Here is a 17,710-nt window from a genome sequence, read left to right on the forward strand (position 1 = left end):
ACAGAGCATGAAAGAGTGTAGTAATTGTCAGTTATGGGCCTGTGCCACCCAGAAATGCCCCTACTAGTAAGGCCAGCATGATGGCGTAAACCAACTTTCACCTTGTTCTATGGACACCTTGATTAACCCCTTGTTGCTGTCCCTCTGAGAATATGATTTCATGTTGCCCCCACCCACCAACAGTACAACTAAGGGGCAAATGCCACCCAGGCACCCACCTTGTTCAAATAAAGTAGCAAAGTGTGTTTGGTTTTCTGAATGTCACATTTTAATGTAAACATCAAATAATGTACCAAAATTGTTTTTTTCTTGTTTTTGTTTTTTTAAAACCAGAAAAAAAAATAAGAAAAAAAAATGGAAGCGGCACAATTGTTATTTTTCTTTTTTTTTTCCCAAAACCACTGAAGGGGAAGAGACATAAAAGCCGGATACAAACATTGACACATGCATAGTGAAAAGAAACAGGATCTTTACTAAATTCACACACTTCTTTCCTTTTAAAATAGTCATTAAATTCTACTCAGCACCAACAGACCTAGAAATGGATTTTTCGGCTTTCCATGATTTCAAATAAAAACCAAACCTAAGAAATTAACATTTACAAGCCATTTTTGCACGCTTGTCTAAAATAAAAAGTCGAACGGATTTTTTTTTTGTCCATTTAAAAGTATATTGTTTTATTTTAATTTCTTCTAATATATATATAATATTTATATATAGATTTGTTTTACTTTCCTTTTGCACATTGATAACAAGGAGACCTGTTTATGTAGTTAAAGCAGTGTCGTGTGTGTGAGTACTGCATTCAGAGGTTTTAGCAGCGGGTAACTATACCCAACTCATGTCTATGCTTTCTTTCCCTTTAAACTTAAAGTGACATCACCTGCTTTGCTCCTTTCTCTCTTGATTTGGGAAATGGATTATACACTATATAACCAAATGGAGTCATATAAAAATGATCTCCGAGACAACTTTCCTTCCTTTCTGCTTTGTACCCTGATGCACAAAATTATAAAAGAGGGAAAGGGTGACTTTGAGTTGGGCACTTTTTGGGTTAAAATGTTTTTGATTTGTTTTTTTTTTTCATTTTACAATACAGCGGCACTTTAAAAACTTTTCTTTTCAGTAATTGCGGCAGACTTGATTTATTGCCCAATAAAATTAGTCCGTCGTTTAGCCCCCTGCCATATAAACTCTGGAGAAGAGATGGTTAAGGGCAGCAGTCAATCACAGAAAGCAAAGACAATAAAAAGAAATTGCCATTTAAAATAAAAGTAAATGAAAAAAAACACAGAAAAATGTTAAAAGCAAGAGAAAGATGCAATTTGTGCACTAACGGGCTGTTTCTGGTACAGAAATCCAGGATACAACGCCAATGTTACTGAACAAATCTAAAGGCGACTATTTTTTTGTATTTTATTATTTTTTAAAAGAACTGAAAAAAAAAATCTGCCTTTTTTTCTTCTTTTTTTGTTAAAGTTTTTTTTTTTTTTTCCTTTTTTGTTACAGAGCGCGAGTAATTCCCAGGCAGCTAAAAGTAATGCAAGATTTATGACACTTAGGAAATAAAAATTGTTCTTTCACATAAAAGCGAAGGGTGAACCCATGTCGATTCGCAGACTGATTTTTGTTTCTTACGAGACACAAATTTAGCAGCAAAGCTATTAACTTTTGATTTAAATGTATACTCACATATAAATACACATCCGTGTTTTTATGTATGTATGTATGTATGTATGTATGTATGTATGGCAGTGCATGTGCCTCCACATGCTTACCTATGCTACATGGGCATTGTGACCCCACCCAGAGCTCTACTCTTCTCTCAGGCGCTGCATGATCGGGAACGTGATTGAACTGGGGCAGTATATTTCATACATCCGGCTGTGGGGCACCTGAGTGAAGCAGCTATTAGGTGCAGTGGGCAGGGTTACAAAGACTTAATGACACCAAATATTACACATCCAAAAAATGTGTATTCTTTTCACTCCTTGGGGATATACAGTCAGGCACATAAATCTTTGGACAGAGAGACAACTTTTTTTCTAATTTTGGTTCTGTACATTACCACAATGAATTTTAAATGAAACAACTCAGTTGAACTGCAGACTTTCAGCTTTAATTCAGTGGGTTGAACAAAATGATTGCATAAAAATGTGATGAACTAAAGCCTTTTTTTTTTTTTTTTAACACAATCACTTCATTTCAGGGGCTCAAAATAATTGGACAATTAACGCAAACGCTATTTCATAGGCAGGTGTGGGCAATTCCTTCGTAATATCATTCGTGATATCAAATCTTAAAAAAACCCAGAATCTGGTGATGTCCATGAGTTCAAGACTTTGTCATTGCCAGCAAAGGGTTTTCAACCAAGTATTAGAAATGAACATTTTATTTTCAGTTTTTTAATTTGTCCAATTACCTTCGAGCCCTGAAATGAAGTGATTGTGTTAAAAAAGGCTTTAGTTCCTCACATTTTTATGCAATCTTTTTGTTTAACTCACTAAATTTAAGCTAAAAGTTCAACTGCATCTGAGTTGTTTCATTTAAAATTCACTGTGGTAATGTGCAGAACCAAAAGTAGAAAAAAATTTGTCTCTGTCCTAAGATTTATGGGCCCAACTGTATGTGCACTGGCACAGTTACATACATCTGTGTTTCTTCACACGCATACAAAAAGAAAATAAAAGTGGCTGAAAGGTAAGGCTGAGCCTATTTTACTCATCAACATCAACCAAAAAGCTAAAACAAAAAGTTTTTTCTACAAAAAAATAAAATAAAATGTGTGTGGGGGGGTTGCATTATAAAAACCATAGAAGGGTTGGGGAGGCATTTATTTAAAATAGGAATAAAAGCCGTTATTACCTGACGAACTGCCTAGGCTTAGTTCCTGAAACAAAGACAAAGGGTCACTATTTTTTTTTGCCTGCTCTGGAGGGGGCTTGGGTCTGGGTGGAGCGCGCAGGGCGCTGGCATAAGACATGGTGGGTTTGTTCCCGCTGACACTTTGCTGCATGGCTGCTGCGCCGTTTGGCTCTGCAATCTGTTTGTTGGGCATGAGCGGCGGGAACTGGCCGAGGTGCTGCAGGACATTGTAGTTGAAGGAAGCGGGGAGCTGCATGTTCTCTGCCTTCAGCTGGTCGTCCGGAGGCTTCGCCATTTTCGGTGGAGCAACTAGACAAAGACAGAAAGAGAAATTAAAGGATATTAAAATTAATATTATAATAAAATTAAATCAGACAGTTTTATACTAGTCGCGTTTTAATCTGAAACAGGAACAACATTTCTGCTGCCATACACCTGTTAAATTTCAATTCCAAGTGCTCTGCTGAGGGTTTCCAAGGGAACAAATACGGCAGCCCCCTCCCATTTGTATTAAAACAAACAAGCAGAGAAAAACTCTGGTACAGAGTGAATCTATGTACCTAACATATCCCTGGGTGGCGCTATTCTGCTGGATCCATTGCACGGAATGTTCTGGTAGGGACCAGAAGGTGCGCCACTGATCCACATCTCTGGGGCGGAGTAGTTGAATGGGGGTTGGTTAGTCTGCTCATCTAGATCTTTACGTTGCCCAAGGCTCTCCTGGCAGATCACTAAATCATCAGAACCAGTATGTGCTGAGCTTGCAGAAATTCTTCTTTGGTACAACGGCCTCCCAGGTCCTCTAGGTTCATACTACAACAGTGAGAGGAGAAAAGATTCACATTCTGAACAAAAACCTTACAACACAACCCATTCATACATGAAAACCAAATGGAAACTCTATATATTGTCCGGGAAGGGTTAAGGATATATAATTGTATATTGTATTGTATAAGGGAAACAATATAACAGCAGCCACAGTACAAGCCTTACCTCCATATGCAATAAAAGGCACTAGGTTTCCCCTGTAGCAGTAACCCATAGCAACCAATAAGATGCTTGCTTGTAAACAGGTGACCAGTAAATTCTACCTGCTATTTGGTTGCTATGGGTTACTGCTCCTGGGCAAACTAAGTGCCTTTTATTACATAAACCTCATATTCTTTTAAGGTGCCATTTGTACAGTATGCAAGAATACACAGCTATGGAGTAGTAGCAAGTTGGTTCATTAGAAATAATTCTGAGAGGCAACAATGATCTGATTATAAGCAATTGTGCAGAATAGAAAATAATATTTAGCAATTTTTAGCAAGAAAAAGTAAGGGTGTGTGCATCTTTTTAATCCATCATATGGCTTTTTTCCCCGAGAGGTTTTGCTTGCAGGCTAAATCCCCAGAGTGTCAGTACAAAGCTACTCTCCCTGCTCTCATTAAAGCTCCCATGACACTAAGTCTCACTTTCATCTTTGCCTTCAAAGGAAGAGATTACGCAAAGTGCTGCAGCCATTTCTACATGTCACCATCCTGGGCTTCAGCACTTTATATTCTCTGACCCCACAATCAGCCAAAGATGGGGCCTCCTTAAGGCCCCCATACAAGGGCAGATATAAACTGCCGACAGATTAAGATTATTGCCCAGTGTATGGGGCCCTCAAACAGGCTTCCCCAATCATTATCTGGCCAAAAGTCAGCGAGAATAAAGGACCGCAGCTGTTCGTTGATGCGGTCTTCAATCTGACTACATTTTCTCCTAGATTGTTGGGCCCTCAAGGTGGGCATAATGGGAAGAGATCCGCTCATTTGGCCAAACGAGCGGCTATCCATATGTATGTCCAGCTTTAGTCTCCTTTTAATTGGACACACTCAGCTCTGACACAGAGTGTAAAACAGAGTCCCTTTCCTTTGTAATTGTAAAACTGATCTGCTTCCAAAGTGTCTTCCTAGCCCCCAGCACTCATCTTGGCCTTGTGGAACAATGTAAATCTATACAGTGCTGAAATTCTCATTTGCCACCTAAAGTACAATTACTGCTAGATATTAAGTGTCAATAAAGGTTAAGCACTTTGAGTTAAATGTGGCAAGTTTCCTTATACATTGACTTTGAAAACTAATTTTGTGTGTCATAAAAATCCCTCTCACTACTAAGGGAACTCAGAGTATTTCTCATGTATTATAAAGGATGCAAGGTTAATAACTAGGTGTGTAATTGTTGTCAAGATGTGTCAGTCACAGAAATGTATGACAAAGGCATATTAGATATTTATAATCCTGCAGAAGAGAAATAAATAAAAACCTGGGCCCCATTGAATGTAACTAATTGTATTTATGACCATGCAAGATACACTGATGAAGATGTTACAATTTACAGCAATAAAATACTAAGATTTAGAACAATACGAGACCACTTACTTCAATCCTACCAGAAATGTTAGTAGTTAGGTAAACAACCAACCAACAAACCTGCAAAGCAATGCCTCTTCTCCCACCAATGACTAAAAAAAAGCAAACCAGTAGGATTTACCTCTTCTAGGGTGTGGAGTGAAGAGGTGGATACTGCTCGAGATGCAGGTGGATGAAATGATTCCTGACCAGCTGGCTGCTGATGGTTTTGTAACTGGTGCATGAAAGGGTTCTGTGGGGGTCTGTGTTGAAGTGGGGACATGCCATAATGAAATCCTTGTCCCATTAAGGGATTCTGCTGAAGGCTAGCATAGGTCCACGATCCATCGTGCTGCAGGTATTTGAGGGGTGGCGGTGTTGTGTGCCCAGGTGGCAAAGGATACATGTGCGTCATATGCTGGGCAAATGCTGGGTTGTTGGTCATCTCCATGTCTCGGCTGTTTTCAGTGTAGTTCGGGTACTGGCCACCATGGCTAGAGGAAGGGGATGATAGTGCTGGTGGGCTTCTGGCCTGGACCTGCCTGTACTGTAACAGTCTGGATTGTGGGGGCGGCATTTCTGATAGGTCTCTACCTTCGCTGGGATCGTGATGAGACAGCTCTCGTAAAAACTCCTGAAACCTGCCAGGAAAAGTATGGAAACCATCATTGAACAATCACCCACGAAAGGGAACGCACAATAGAACCTGTCCCCCATCTGTAACCAAGGCACGACAGAAATACCCACTATTCCACTTACTTATTCCTCAGTACTATAACACAACTAACACATTATGTGGCCAGCAGTGTAGCAACATAGAGCTGTACAGGAGAAGCAGAACAATTAACAAAGAAGAGCATTTTTTTTAAAAAGCAACCCTTCAAAAGTAATGAAGAGTTAATATCAGTAGTGTTTTCAGTTTGTGTGAAGCCTGTTAAACAGGGCAATGATTCAGCATTTCCAAAGGAATACTCAAACTCAAAGAGCAGTTGAGTATCTTCCCCAAAGTCCAACTCTTATGGGATTCTATTTACCCATCACACATCAAGTTCAGCACATAGCCATCAATCCCTACCTGGAGTAAGACACTTCTGACTCCTCCTCAGCACTGGGAATCTTCCAGTTTGGTCGCACTAGCTGCTGTTGGGTGATCCCCAATGCTTGCTGAGGAAGATGTTGCAGGTGAGGGTTGTGTGGGTAGGGGATGTTGCCTTGAGTGAGGAAAGCACTATGTTCATTCCATTGCTGTATTCGTGTCTGCTGCTGCCTTAATGTTTCCAAGGCCAAGTTGCCATGTAAGCGATCTGCAATTCCATAAGAATATTTTAATATCCCTGGGAGGCACAGAACTGTGGGAGACTGCTCATCTGTCAACTAAACATACATTCTTAAAACATTCATTGTTCACAGGGACCAAAATAAAATAATTCATACAAAATGCCCTGCTACACACGGCATGTTAAGCACACTGAGCACCACATAGCACAGATTTATACTGAATGCACCGGACAAGGGGTTGAACAATCATGCAATTTCTGTAGAAGTCAATAGGGTGATGTCTCAGTGAATATTTAGATCAACCTCAGGATATTTCTCCTGAAGCTTGTGTACTGGGGGTTTTAGATGATCTAGTCCCACAAAATTATACCAGAATTCTATACAGGACGTGTTCTATCCCATGAAAGCCATCGTTCAACACTGGCTGCAATCTAAACCTCCCTACTACAACCACTGGATAAATCTAGTGAATCGTATGCTTCCAATGTTAAAGATAACGTATGACGCTCGTGGGATGCCCGATAAATTTGGGAGAAATGGCTTGACGTTTATCCTCTGCAGTATGATGAGTAAACCATCCAACCACTGGTATTTTTGTGATGTAACATTATAAATCCGTCAAGTTATTGCATTGCTATTCAGATTGTATAATGAATATTGGTTATATGCATTTCACTGTATTGTCAAATATGCAATAAAAAACTTTTAAAAAAAAAGTCAATAGGGTGATTTTGCGCAATACTTGGATTGTTAAAACACAATTCACAAAGTGGGCAAAACAGTCCCATGTGCCATTCGCATGACTTCATTCTGCTTTCTCCCCTTTCTCAGGAAAAGTGTTTGGCATCAAAATGATGGAGAATGTTTTTGTTTCCCTTCTTATAATTGGTGGGCTCCCTGTATATATAACACCAATAGCACCAGCAGATACCCCATCATTAATATGGTCTCAGAGGGAGTGATGTCACATGTCAGGCACCCTCTATCCTTTATCAATAATTGTGAATAGCAAAATAAGGTTGGGCAACCTCTCTTCCCACTCCCCTCTCATTATGGAACCAATTAAATTGGATGAAGCAGCAAATCTATTGACATATCATGGATGGGGACAATGTGTGGGTTAGGACGCTGTGACTTAGATACGATGGCACTTACCCAGGGTGTCACCAGCACCAATGCCTTGAGGGCTCTCTTCCATAAAATTGTTCATATGTGATGAGAGCAGTGGGTTGTGCTGGGGAACAGACCGAAGGGGGTTGACATCTTGAAGCATGGGAGGAGGTGGCTGTTCAGACATCATTCCATCCACACTTGGAGAATGAGGCCGAGCAGGCATAGGGTTATTAAAGAATGAATGATTGGGTCCAGGAGGATAAGCAGGAGAAAGCTGTGAGGCTTGTGGCGGCTGCTGATTTAAATGGTTATGCTGTGGGACAAGCTGGCCCGGTTGTGGAGGTATTTGGTTTTGTAGTTCAGATAGATGGTTCTGTTGCTGGGTAAGCATGTTCTGCTGCTGTATGGAAAATGGTGGCCTCTGGAGCTGGGAGAGGTGCTGGTAGTGCCGATTTGGCATAGGGAACTGAGGCTGTGGGGGGGCCAGGTGAACATTCTGGTGTCTCTGACTGGGATTATCTTTACGATGAAATTTAGGATTAAGAAAAGTAGCATTTCCTCTGGAATCTGGACTTCTCTGTGCATTTGGGTCCATGTCACCCTATAAAGAGAGTATTAAGATACATTGCATTAGGAAAGGCATTCTACAGAAGCCTAGAATAGAGGCTCTTATTTTCAGTAATGGGAGAGAATAAATATGTTAACTGTGCCCATCTGGAAAGATTTCTGAATGATTGCTTCTCTGTAAAATCCAACCATCTAAATAAAGAACCCTATATAACAATTATTATTCATATAGCACCATTGTCTCCTGTAATGTTGGTAATTACCAAACACCATGCCACTCAGGATTTACCTGCTTAGATTCTGGAGGCTTTTTCTCTGGAGTACGAATCTTATTCAGATCCGCTCCTTGATTGTTTTCGCTTTTACCTGAAAGGAATCAAAAGAGAACTTTACCATGACACTGAATAGTCTCAGCTAACAATTACAGTCTGGCAGAAGAAGCAATGGCCCAGGAGTGGGAACACAAGAACTGGGGTGATTTCAGTTATAGTCAGTGACAAGAAGGAATAAATGTGCAAAAAAACTTAAGTTTAAAGCCAATGGAGCCTCCCCAAAGCCTGATTTCCTGCCTGTCAGATGAATGGGCTACAGCACTCTCCACACAGAACATGATGCACTTACTAGGGACTCTTAATACAACAAATGCAAGGAGGAGATCAGAATACTAACCCAACAAGTTCTGCCATATTCATTACATGCTCAGGACATAAGCCTAGGCTAGCTCTTTAGCATGCTGCTATATCTGCTCTTCTGTGGGAGCCCAAGCTCTTTCTATCAGTGATAAATAATATAAAGACAAGGAAATAAACAAAGAAACCCAGATGATTCTAAGGATTTGGCTTAGTATCCACGTATTGCTAATACACCAACATTAATACACAACCTTCTGTGAGGCTTGACCCCACAGGACACAACCTTGTTGCTTAGTTTCATATACAAACACAATATGTCTTCTTACAATAGCAGCTTTAAAGGGCACCTGTCAACCCCAAAAGTGTGGACGAGTAGAGCCCACATTCCAGTTGGGGACTTTTTTTAAAAAAAAATTTAATTTAAGAAAATGGCCCCCACGAGTGCTAGGCAACCCTAACCAGGATGGAATTCCCTGTGAGGATGGTCATTTGTGGCACAAAAAAATTGTGCCACAGCTTTTACTCATTATTCACGAGTGTAACTTTCTGAACATATGCATTACAAATGCATAGGGTCCCTGCAGGATTTTTTTTTTAACCTATTGGGGAAACAATTTGGGGCAATGGGTGCCCTTTAAGGACAGGAATAGAAAGAAACAATATGGCAACAGCTTGGATACGGCCTGAATATGGATAGTATGAAATAGATGCTCTGTAAGACTGTACATGGTATATTCCTGTTAGGCCACAGAAAAAGGTTACCAGTTAATACCAACCATTACGATGCTGCTCATGCTGATCTTTGTCCGGGTACTGAAGGGGTTGCTGAGGGGGCCCAACATTGACAGGAGAATTATGACCGAGGCCAAATGGTATGGGGGAGCCGCGGCCATGTGCCTGGAGGAGGTTCATGTTATACGCCATAGCTGGGTGTGTCATAAGCCGAGGGTCGACAGAAAGCCTGCCCTGATAACTAGGCCATGGTACCTATGATAAAAAACCAGATCAGGAATATTGCATGAAATAGCACAGTGGGTTCTGCTGAGAAAGAATGTGTTAAACTGCAAAACATTTTCAAGGTTCTAATTACATTAAAGGTGAAGGTTGCATGTAAAAACAGTTTAAAGTAAATATCATCATAATGATGCTGCTCATCTGGAAGTACAGCCATTGAGGGAGAGACCTGGAATGAATACTTATTGTATATGGAACCCTGCTATAAACTTTAGACCAAATGGTGGGTCTAAAGACAAAATGTGTGAAACGGCTGCTCTAGAGGAATGTGGTGCCAATAGATCAGCATCTGAATCACTGACATATCCACATATTAAAAATAAATATCCGCAGCACCCATATTTACCTGAACTTTATACAGATGAGTCAAGGCAGTGCTGTCACTATTTGTTTCACTGAGCTGCACAACAACCTAACGCCTCTCCAGCTTCCTCCCACACTATAGATTTTAAAAACAGAAAGCCTCTCTGTGTTACTAGCACTAACCTCCCCCAATGCATAATTAAGTGGGTGCTCTGTTATATAATGCCCCTCGAAAGAGACCTCAAGGTTTTCACACTAGAGAACAGTGACAGCTGTAAGTGGCAGGAGAGGAGTAACATGGCGACACAGGGTGAAGCTGTGGGTTACATGAAGAAAATCAATAGTGAAAAGAGCATTCAGAGCAAGAGCTGAAGGATTCCACAGCTAAACACCACACTGACCCGTGGGCAGGAGCAGATATCTAGCCTATTGCTCAATGCCAAAGATAAAATGAATCTTTGCATGTTGGATAGCTAAGGATTCTGGGAGATGCAGTAGCACATGGCTACAGACCAAGCCATAGCAAAATGGAAGAAGGTAAATTTGGAGATGGTTTCACCTGTGCCCCCCAGTGAGAGAAATGTAATTTTACATAGTGGTCTCACCTCCCTATAAATCTGCTCAGTGACAGAATACTCATCCAGGAGGAACCAAGCATATACCATGCCCTCTTTCGCACATTGGATGGCTACACTGGCCATTTGGAATACTTACAGGTAAAGGCACAGACATGACCATGTTTCCCCCATAGACTGCAGGCACATAAAGAATACTGGTGCCGGTGTGTGGATCGATTCTCTGCACGGGGCTAGGAGACTTTGCTATGTTGGAGTGTGGGCCCAGGGGTGGCGTGTAGGCCTGGATAGGATTTCCAATCAGAACAGAGGGGTTTGGCTGAACTATAAGGGTAGGAATACAGAAAAAGAGAAGCACAATGAAAATGTTTTAAGTGCAGGGGCTCAACCACAAATAAAGCGGGAAACTCTTGCTGAATTACAGTTATATAATGAATATTCTCTGCACATTATCTTATATAGATTTCATTCTACAGTGGAGCAAGAGAATATTTAGCAATATGTGACATTGCTACTGAATCCTCTTTTATTGGAGCAATGTGGATTTAACATCACTTAAATGACAAGTTCTATAATCCATAACTATATACATTTACAGTTCCCCATTTGCCAATTCTCCTATCTACAGAACTAGTGTTGCCACCTTTCCTGGAAAAAAATACCAGCTTTCCTATATATTTATCTTTATTCCCTATTACTAACATTGGGATCAACCATCATTTTTACCGGCCAGGCCAGTAAAATACCGGCCAGGTGGCAACCCTACTCAGAAGATAGGTTAACAATGCAGAAGTGAGGGTGGTGGATACAGGAGATAGATAGATACACAGTTATATAGATATCTGCAAAAAACACAAAGCTATAAGGAGAATGAAGTTTGAGGAACTGGTCCCATTAACAGCAGATAACTGGAGGAACTGTACCCAGGAGTAGATTAGTTTAGGAACTGTGACCATAAGCAGATGAGTTGTGGAGCTGTGCTAATGAACAGCAGATAAGTTGAGGAGCTGTGCCCACAAGTAGCAGATAAGGAACTGAGCTCCTGAGCAGAGAAGCTGAGCCAATGAATTAATGTGCCACCATCAGCCTTTGTTTACACAACTTAGTACAGCACTGAGAATTCTACATTAAAGAAAAAGAGGCAAGAGCTCAAAGCTTCAGTACTCATCCAATATTGATATTAGACTACTTACCTAGTCCATCTCCTGGAAAGTGGTCGTTCTGATTGTGGTGCCCCTTACACTGAAAGACAGAAGCAGACAAAAGTTTTGACTCAGTATAAAGGAGACACACAGAACCAATAGAGAGAGCAGAGTCTGCTTATCATTGCATGTGTCCCACAGTTTCCCATCAGTCAATATCACAACAGCAGCGGGGGCTCAAAAAACAATAATAACTTGATGAGAATGAGAAATTTAGTTAAATTACAATTTGTTGTTTCCTTAATGACCCATAACTTTATTAAGGCCTAGCCCCTGCTAATTATCATGCATTTTCACTGAGCTATTACCCAATGTATTTAGTCATTTACTAAATGGCTGACATTTGGAAGAACAAATGTTACTAAAGACCAGCCTACAGACCCCAAAAACTGAATTTCGTGATACTCACCGTTAAATCCTTCTCTCTTCAGGTGTCTGCAGGACACATGAACTGTGGGATATTACATCTACCACCAAAAGGCAGGACACTAGAATTACACTCCTCACTATTTATCAGAGTGATACAGTTTTGACTAACAAAGAAAAGTAACAGAATTTTACTATGTGCAACGCAGAACTAATAAAGTATATACAGTAGGTAATACAGAAGAAACCATCAGCAGAGGAGGCTGTCTGTCCCACAATCATCTGAAAAGAAAAGGATTTACCGATAAGCATCACAAAATCCCCCTTTTTTTGTAGAGCCGGTGTGACACATGGGGACATACCAAAGCTGTCCCCTAGAGTAGGGAGGGAAGAAGCAAGTCCTGACTAAACAGTTGCAGTAGCTTCTTACCAAAACTAGTGTCAGAATGCCCAAAGACCTTGAATTTATAGAATTTGTTAAAAGGAGTGATGACCATGTGGCAACCTTGCATACTTGGTCTGCAGAGGCTAGGTTAGAAAAATCCCAGGAAGTGCTGTCATCCCTAGTGGAGTGAGCCTTAATATGACAGGGTGGAGACACAGGGAGGAGACACCCAGCAAACAAAATATATGATCCATCTGGAAATTATGGCCTTAGAAGCTGGGGAACATTCACCAGGCTTGAAGAAATGATGAACAGTGAGGAGGAAGAAGAACAAAAGTCTTTGGTGCAGACCAGGTAGAACTTAAGGGTTGAGGATCCCATGGAGGCAGAGGTTCCTTGTAGGGTAGTGTGATATGTACCACACTCTGGAGTAACATGCACATTTCTGGGATTGTGGCAAGCTTCTTTTGAAACAAATATGAAGAGAGAAGAAACCCGAGACCTGAACACCAGAGAGCGAGGCCCTGCAAAAAATTTCCACCTGTAAAAAGTCAAAAAAGTGAGAGACTGACTATATCTCCTCTGTGGAAGCTACTGGGAATCCCAAAACTCACATGGAAAATCTGTCTGACAGCTGAGTGTACTGGCTCTGTTCATCATCCAGTTGTGTCATTATTGCCTGACAGAATTCTGCTCCACCTCTGAGAATGATGGAGCCTTAATAAGAAGTTTGTCCGGGTAGGGCGTGATGGAAACACCCTTGGCTCCGAGTGAGGCTGCAGATGCCACCAACACCTTGGTGAACACTTGGGGAGCAGACGTAAGACGAAATCAAAGGGCCCTGAATTGGTAATGGAAGTTTAGGAAGGCAAACCACAGGAATCTTTGGTGGGGAGGTAAAATTGGAAAGTGCAAAGAAGCATTCTTGATTTCGAGAGCTGTAAGAACTGAGAGCAAAGAATCAGCTTTGAAGTGGAAAGCACGGATAAAGGTGTTGAGTAGTTTTTGTGGACCATAAAGAGGATTGACTAGAACCCTTTCAACTATTTGCCTGAAGGTACTGCTTTGATGACCCACTCAAAGTATTTTTTTGGATGACAGAAAGGAAGGCTGTGTCTTGGTGGTTCCATGGGGAATCTGGACATGAAGAACCATGAAAGAGGGAATGTTTCAGATTCCAGATGATATTCTGAGGATCAGAGAATAGTGGGTGAGGTGGCGCCAGGCCTCCTGAAAGAACAGTAACCTCTAGCTGACCAGATACAGCAACCCTGCAAAGTCATGCATAATTTGATTTGTCTCAGGGTTTGAGAACACCATCCCTGCTAATTAGGGTCTGCCCAGGAAACAAGAGTTGGATCCAGCATTGTTAAAAGAATAGTGCCTGTTGGAGGCAGTGGATTTGGATGTCCTGTTAGGTTGAAAGCAACATCCACTGCAAAAGGATGCTCCAGAATTAGTCCATGGAAGAAAAGTACTCCTCTGGCTTGACTAATAAATTTGTCAAGTTCTGGTCGGACAAGGTCCTTTGAAAGGGATGGTGGTAAGCAACTTTTCCGAAGAAAGATCAGCTGTCCAATATTAAAGGAGAAGGAAAGGTTAAAACTAAGTAAGCCTCATCAGAAAGGTCCATCTAAATATACCAGTAAACCCCCAAACTAGCTCTGAGTCCCCTGTCAAAAGAAACACTGCATTTCTTTCCTTCTATTGTGTACACATTGACTTCTGTATCAGACTTCCTGCCTTCAGCTTAAACCTCATTGCCCTGGGCAAGAGCATGCTCAGTTTGCTCCTCTTCCCCCCCTTCTCAACTGTAATCTGAGCCCAGAGCAGGGAGAGACTCAGGCAGGAAGTGATGTCACACCATGTTAATACTGCAGCTCCTATCCTAAGCAAACAAAGAGTTTCTAGAGCTTTTTACTCAGGTATGGTAAAACATTCTACAGAATAAATATAGCATTCTAGCTTGCACTATTGCAGCTAATCTATTGGCAATAAAATGCCTCCGTAGCTTTCCTTCTCCTTTAAGCCACAGGGAGCAGCAGGTGGCTATTGACAATGCCTAAGCTTGGCACATGACTAGGGAGGTATAAATAGAGGCATCACAGAGGAAATCTTTTGGCTTCTTTGATACGCAGGGTCAAGGAGGGAGGCCCCTGTCTAGAAGTTCTGAAGTTAATTCCAGCCACCAGGGTGCTGAACCAAGATTGAATCACTCAGCTGACTTATGTAGAAGCCAGCTTGGGGTTTTCGGAATCACCCAAGGAAGTGAAATGGATTTTAGGAAGCCTTCTAATTTCTTGCCCATGGAAACCTTAAAGGATGAAGCATCTGGACCAGGAGAACTGTATTTTTGGACAGGTGAGAGACTGGTACATTCTTCTGCCCATTTTTCCCAAGTATACATGTGGAAAGGGATACAAATGCTGAAAGCAACGTGTAGCCTAAAATCTTCTCTTCAGATGATCCCACTGCGATTGAACCAAAGTATCAAGTTGGGCGTGAGAAGGGAAGTGGAGTGTGGTGAGGATCTATTCTGACACAAAGAGGGACTGATAAAAGTCAGAGGAAGTGTCTAAACTTATTGGCATTGGAGAACAGAGGTGATGGCAGAATGACCAGTGAATGGCTGTTAAGGAGACTCCAGAAGTCCCAGTAGACCTCTTAGCGTATGGGTTTATAAGACAGGTCTCCTAGTCTATGGCTGGTAAGGAGATGACAGTCCTGCCAGAGTATGGCTGGTAAGGAGATGCCAAATAATAGTATGCCAGGATCTCACACTATGTATGCTCCGATATTGTCGAACAGGCCAGTAAAACTTCAGTGTTACAATGAGCCACTGCAGCTATTCTGGAGACTTAACACTATACAGTCTGACAATCTAATCGCCAACGCAGTGAGTCATTAATGGACAAGCCACTGCGGAACAGCTAAACTGCATGGCAGCTCTGGTTATATTGTAACTGCAAGTGATTAATTGAACATGACATACAGAATTGAGAGTTTTTTATAGCCTGCACAGAAACCATTTGACCCAAACTGTTATTTCTACCAGACTAAGGGGCCGTTTACTCTTAGGGTGGTGGCAAACAAGGAGATAAGTCACCCAGCGACAAATCTGCCCAAACTGCCTTCCCGATGGCAAGAATACGATTTGGCTTTCCTAAGTTGCCCTGCCTGCCACCACCCTTAGCAAGAGGACGACCAAGAGGGCAGTCTGGCATATTATCTGCACATGGCATTAACTGGGGTTATATGTTGATATGTGATAAACACCTAAGAAGGAATGACATTTATTAAACCTCATTGCTGTATGTAAATAAGATATAGAAGGCTTTTCCTCCCCACAGTATTTTATCTGCATTTTGCAGAGAAGCAGAAGTGACACAAGCATGTGTATAACTAACTTGCTAACTTACAGTACTTGCACTGAGCAGACTAACAGCACTAAGCGAATGAGCAAAAATAATAAATTTTTTTAAGTTGATATCACTTTTCCCCGGAAAAGCAACCCCAAATTTTAATACACTGAAAAACACTTTACCTTTGGGGGTGACTGCTGCTGCTGCTTGGACGCGTTTCCTGAGTGCTGCTGTCGGAGGGCACGGGGAATAAATTCAGGAGCCAGTGGGTTGAGCACGTAGGTTTTCTTCAGCTCTAAGGCCTCTAGCTGGGATTTGATCTGCTCGAAGGTAATGCCATGAAGGCTTTTGTTATCATGGCAAATGGTGATAAATTGCTCCCAAAACTTCCTGCAAACAAGCAGAGTGCATGAGTGTGCAAATTGTGTCCAACCTGCTGCGATCAAAGCAAGAAGTAAGTCTTTCCACGTGCTGAATCTGGTAGAGCAGGGACCCATTCCTCCCTGCAAGTTGTTCTGCTGTTTACAGGGAGACTAGAACAGTGAATACTGTGCGTGGTGGGTTTTTATTAAGTTAAGCTAAAACATAAGCTGGGTGTTCAAGCTTTGGCAAAAAGATGAGCAACCAAAAGGGCTTAATATTATGATGCTGGATCTGCATTTGGCTTCATCACGCACTTCCTTTACCTAAACCTCACGTGCTGATACATAAGCCCATAAGTTTCCAATCACCCCATTCCTTTCTTTATATCAACACTTGTTTCATGTCTTGCCCTAATCACCCATAAAGATGAATGATCATGAGAACAGTGGTATTTGCAATGATGAGTAGCACACCAGTACACGTCATGCTCCTGCAGTGATGCAATAAAAGAGCTATGCCCTGTGCATTGCCAAGAGGCCACAGATACACAATTTCATGGATTGATCTGGCTTGGATAATATGAATTCCCTGTAACACTACATGAGATTGTCAAGGCTCTAGACTCTAGAGTCATTTGAGTCTGCAGCAAATGAGAGGCTGTGTGGTGCAGTCAGCCTATGGTTCCAGTCATTTGTTGTATTTATGAAAGACAAGCTACAGGCGACAACTCCTGTCTCTTTCGAATTTCCATGCGCCTTTGAAGTCTAAGCCCTTTATCAGCAAATGATTTGTTTATACATCCCATCAGCTCTCTGTTTAAGTACATGGATTATCCACTGTATAATTACCTTCCTGCACTACTGGGAACAGCTAATTGTTTCTGCAATACATTTTTTTTAACTTGTTTGGCCCCCAAGTGCCCTGCTGCTCTGTTATAGAGTTTTTTTATGAAATTTACACTAGGGGAGATAATACCAAGCACAGATTTAGGGCTGATTAACACAGAGTCCTTGAAATTGATGTAATGTGGAGAGGTGGATATTATAACTTAAATAGCCAATATTCCAATTAGGAAGTGCTCCAACCCTGCTACATTCAAATACCCTTTACAATAAGCGGGCTTAAATCCTACAGCGCTCACCCTGTAAATGAGTGGGTCCGGGTGCAACTGCCCCAGACCTGTCACTTAAATATCAACATTCAATATGCATTTAGATGTTAGTGGGTCACTCATCGTTCCGCATCTCTGGTCCAGATGCAGCACCCCGAACACGCAGCTTGGGGAGACTTCACACTGGACACGATTC

At 41.5% G+C, this 17,710-nt stretch overlaps 1 protein-coding gene across 2 annotated transcripts in view; it reads right to left on the reverse strand.

Moving 5' to 3' along the window:
- Positions 1 to 245: 245 nt before the first annotated feature.
- Positions 246 to 17,710, reverse strand: part of helz.L (helicase with zinc finger L homeolog) — a 54,282-nt gene continuing 36,817 nt past the window's right edge. For both annotated transcript variants that reach the window (XM_018235531.2, XM_041577383.1), the window contains exons 22-31: positions 16,223 to 16,430; positions 11,919 to 11,967; positions 10,865 to 11,049; positions 9,610 to 9,820; positions 8,491 to 8,567; positions 7,677 to 8,235; positions 6,319 to 6,547; positions 5,386 to 5,884; positions 3,426 to 3,678; positions 246 to 3,174 (exon numbers count right to left, since the gene is read on the reverse strand). In XM_018235531.2, coding sequence (XP_018091020.1) covers positions 2,834 to 3,174; positions 3,426 to 3,678; positions 5,386 to 5,884; positions 6,319 to 6,547; positions 7,677 to 8,235; positions 8,491 to 8,567; positions 9,610 to 9,820; positions 10,865 to 11,049; positions 11,919 to 11,967; positions 16,223 to 16,430 — 2,611 coding nt within the window. In that variant the 3' untranslated portion in view covers positions 246 to 2,833. The remainder of the gene's footprint in view (positions 3,175 to 3,425; positions 3,679 to 5,385; positions 5,885 to 6,318; positions 6,548 to 7,676; positions 8,236 to 8,490; positions 8,568 to 9,609; positions 9,821 to 10,864; positions 11,050 to 11,918; positions 11,968 to 16,222; positions 16,431 to 17,710) is intronic.

Source organism: Xenopus laevis, chromosome 9_10L, assembly GCF_017654675.1.
Source record: "Xenopus laevis strain J_2021 chromosome 9_10L, Xenopus_laevis_v10.1, whole genome shotgun sequence".
NCBI lineage: Eukaryota > Metazoa > Chordata > Amphibia > Anura > Pipidae > Xenopus > Xenopus laevis.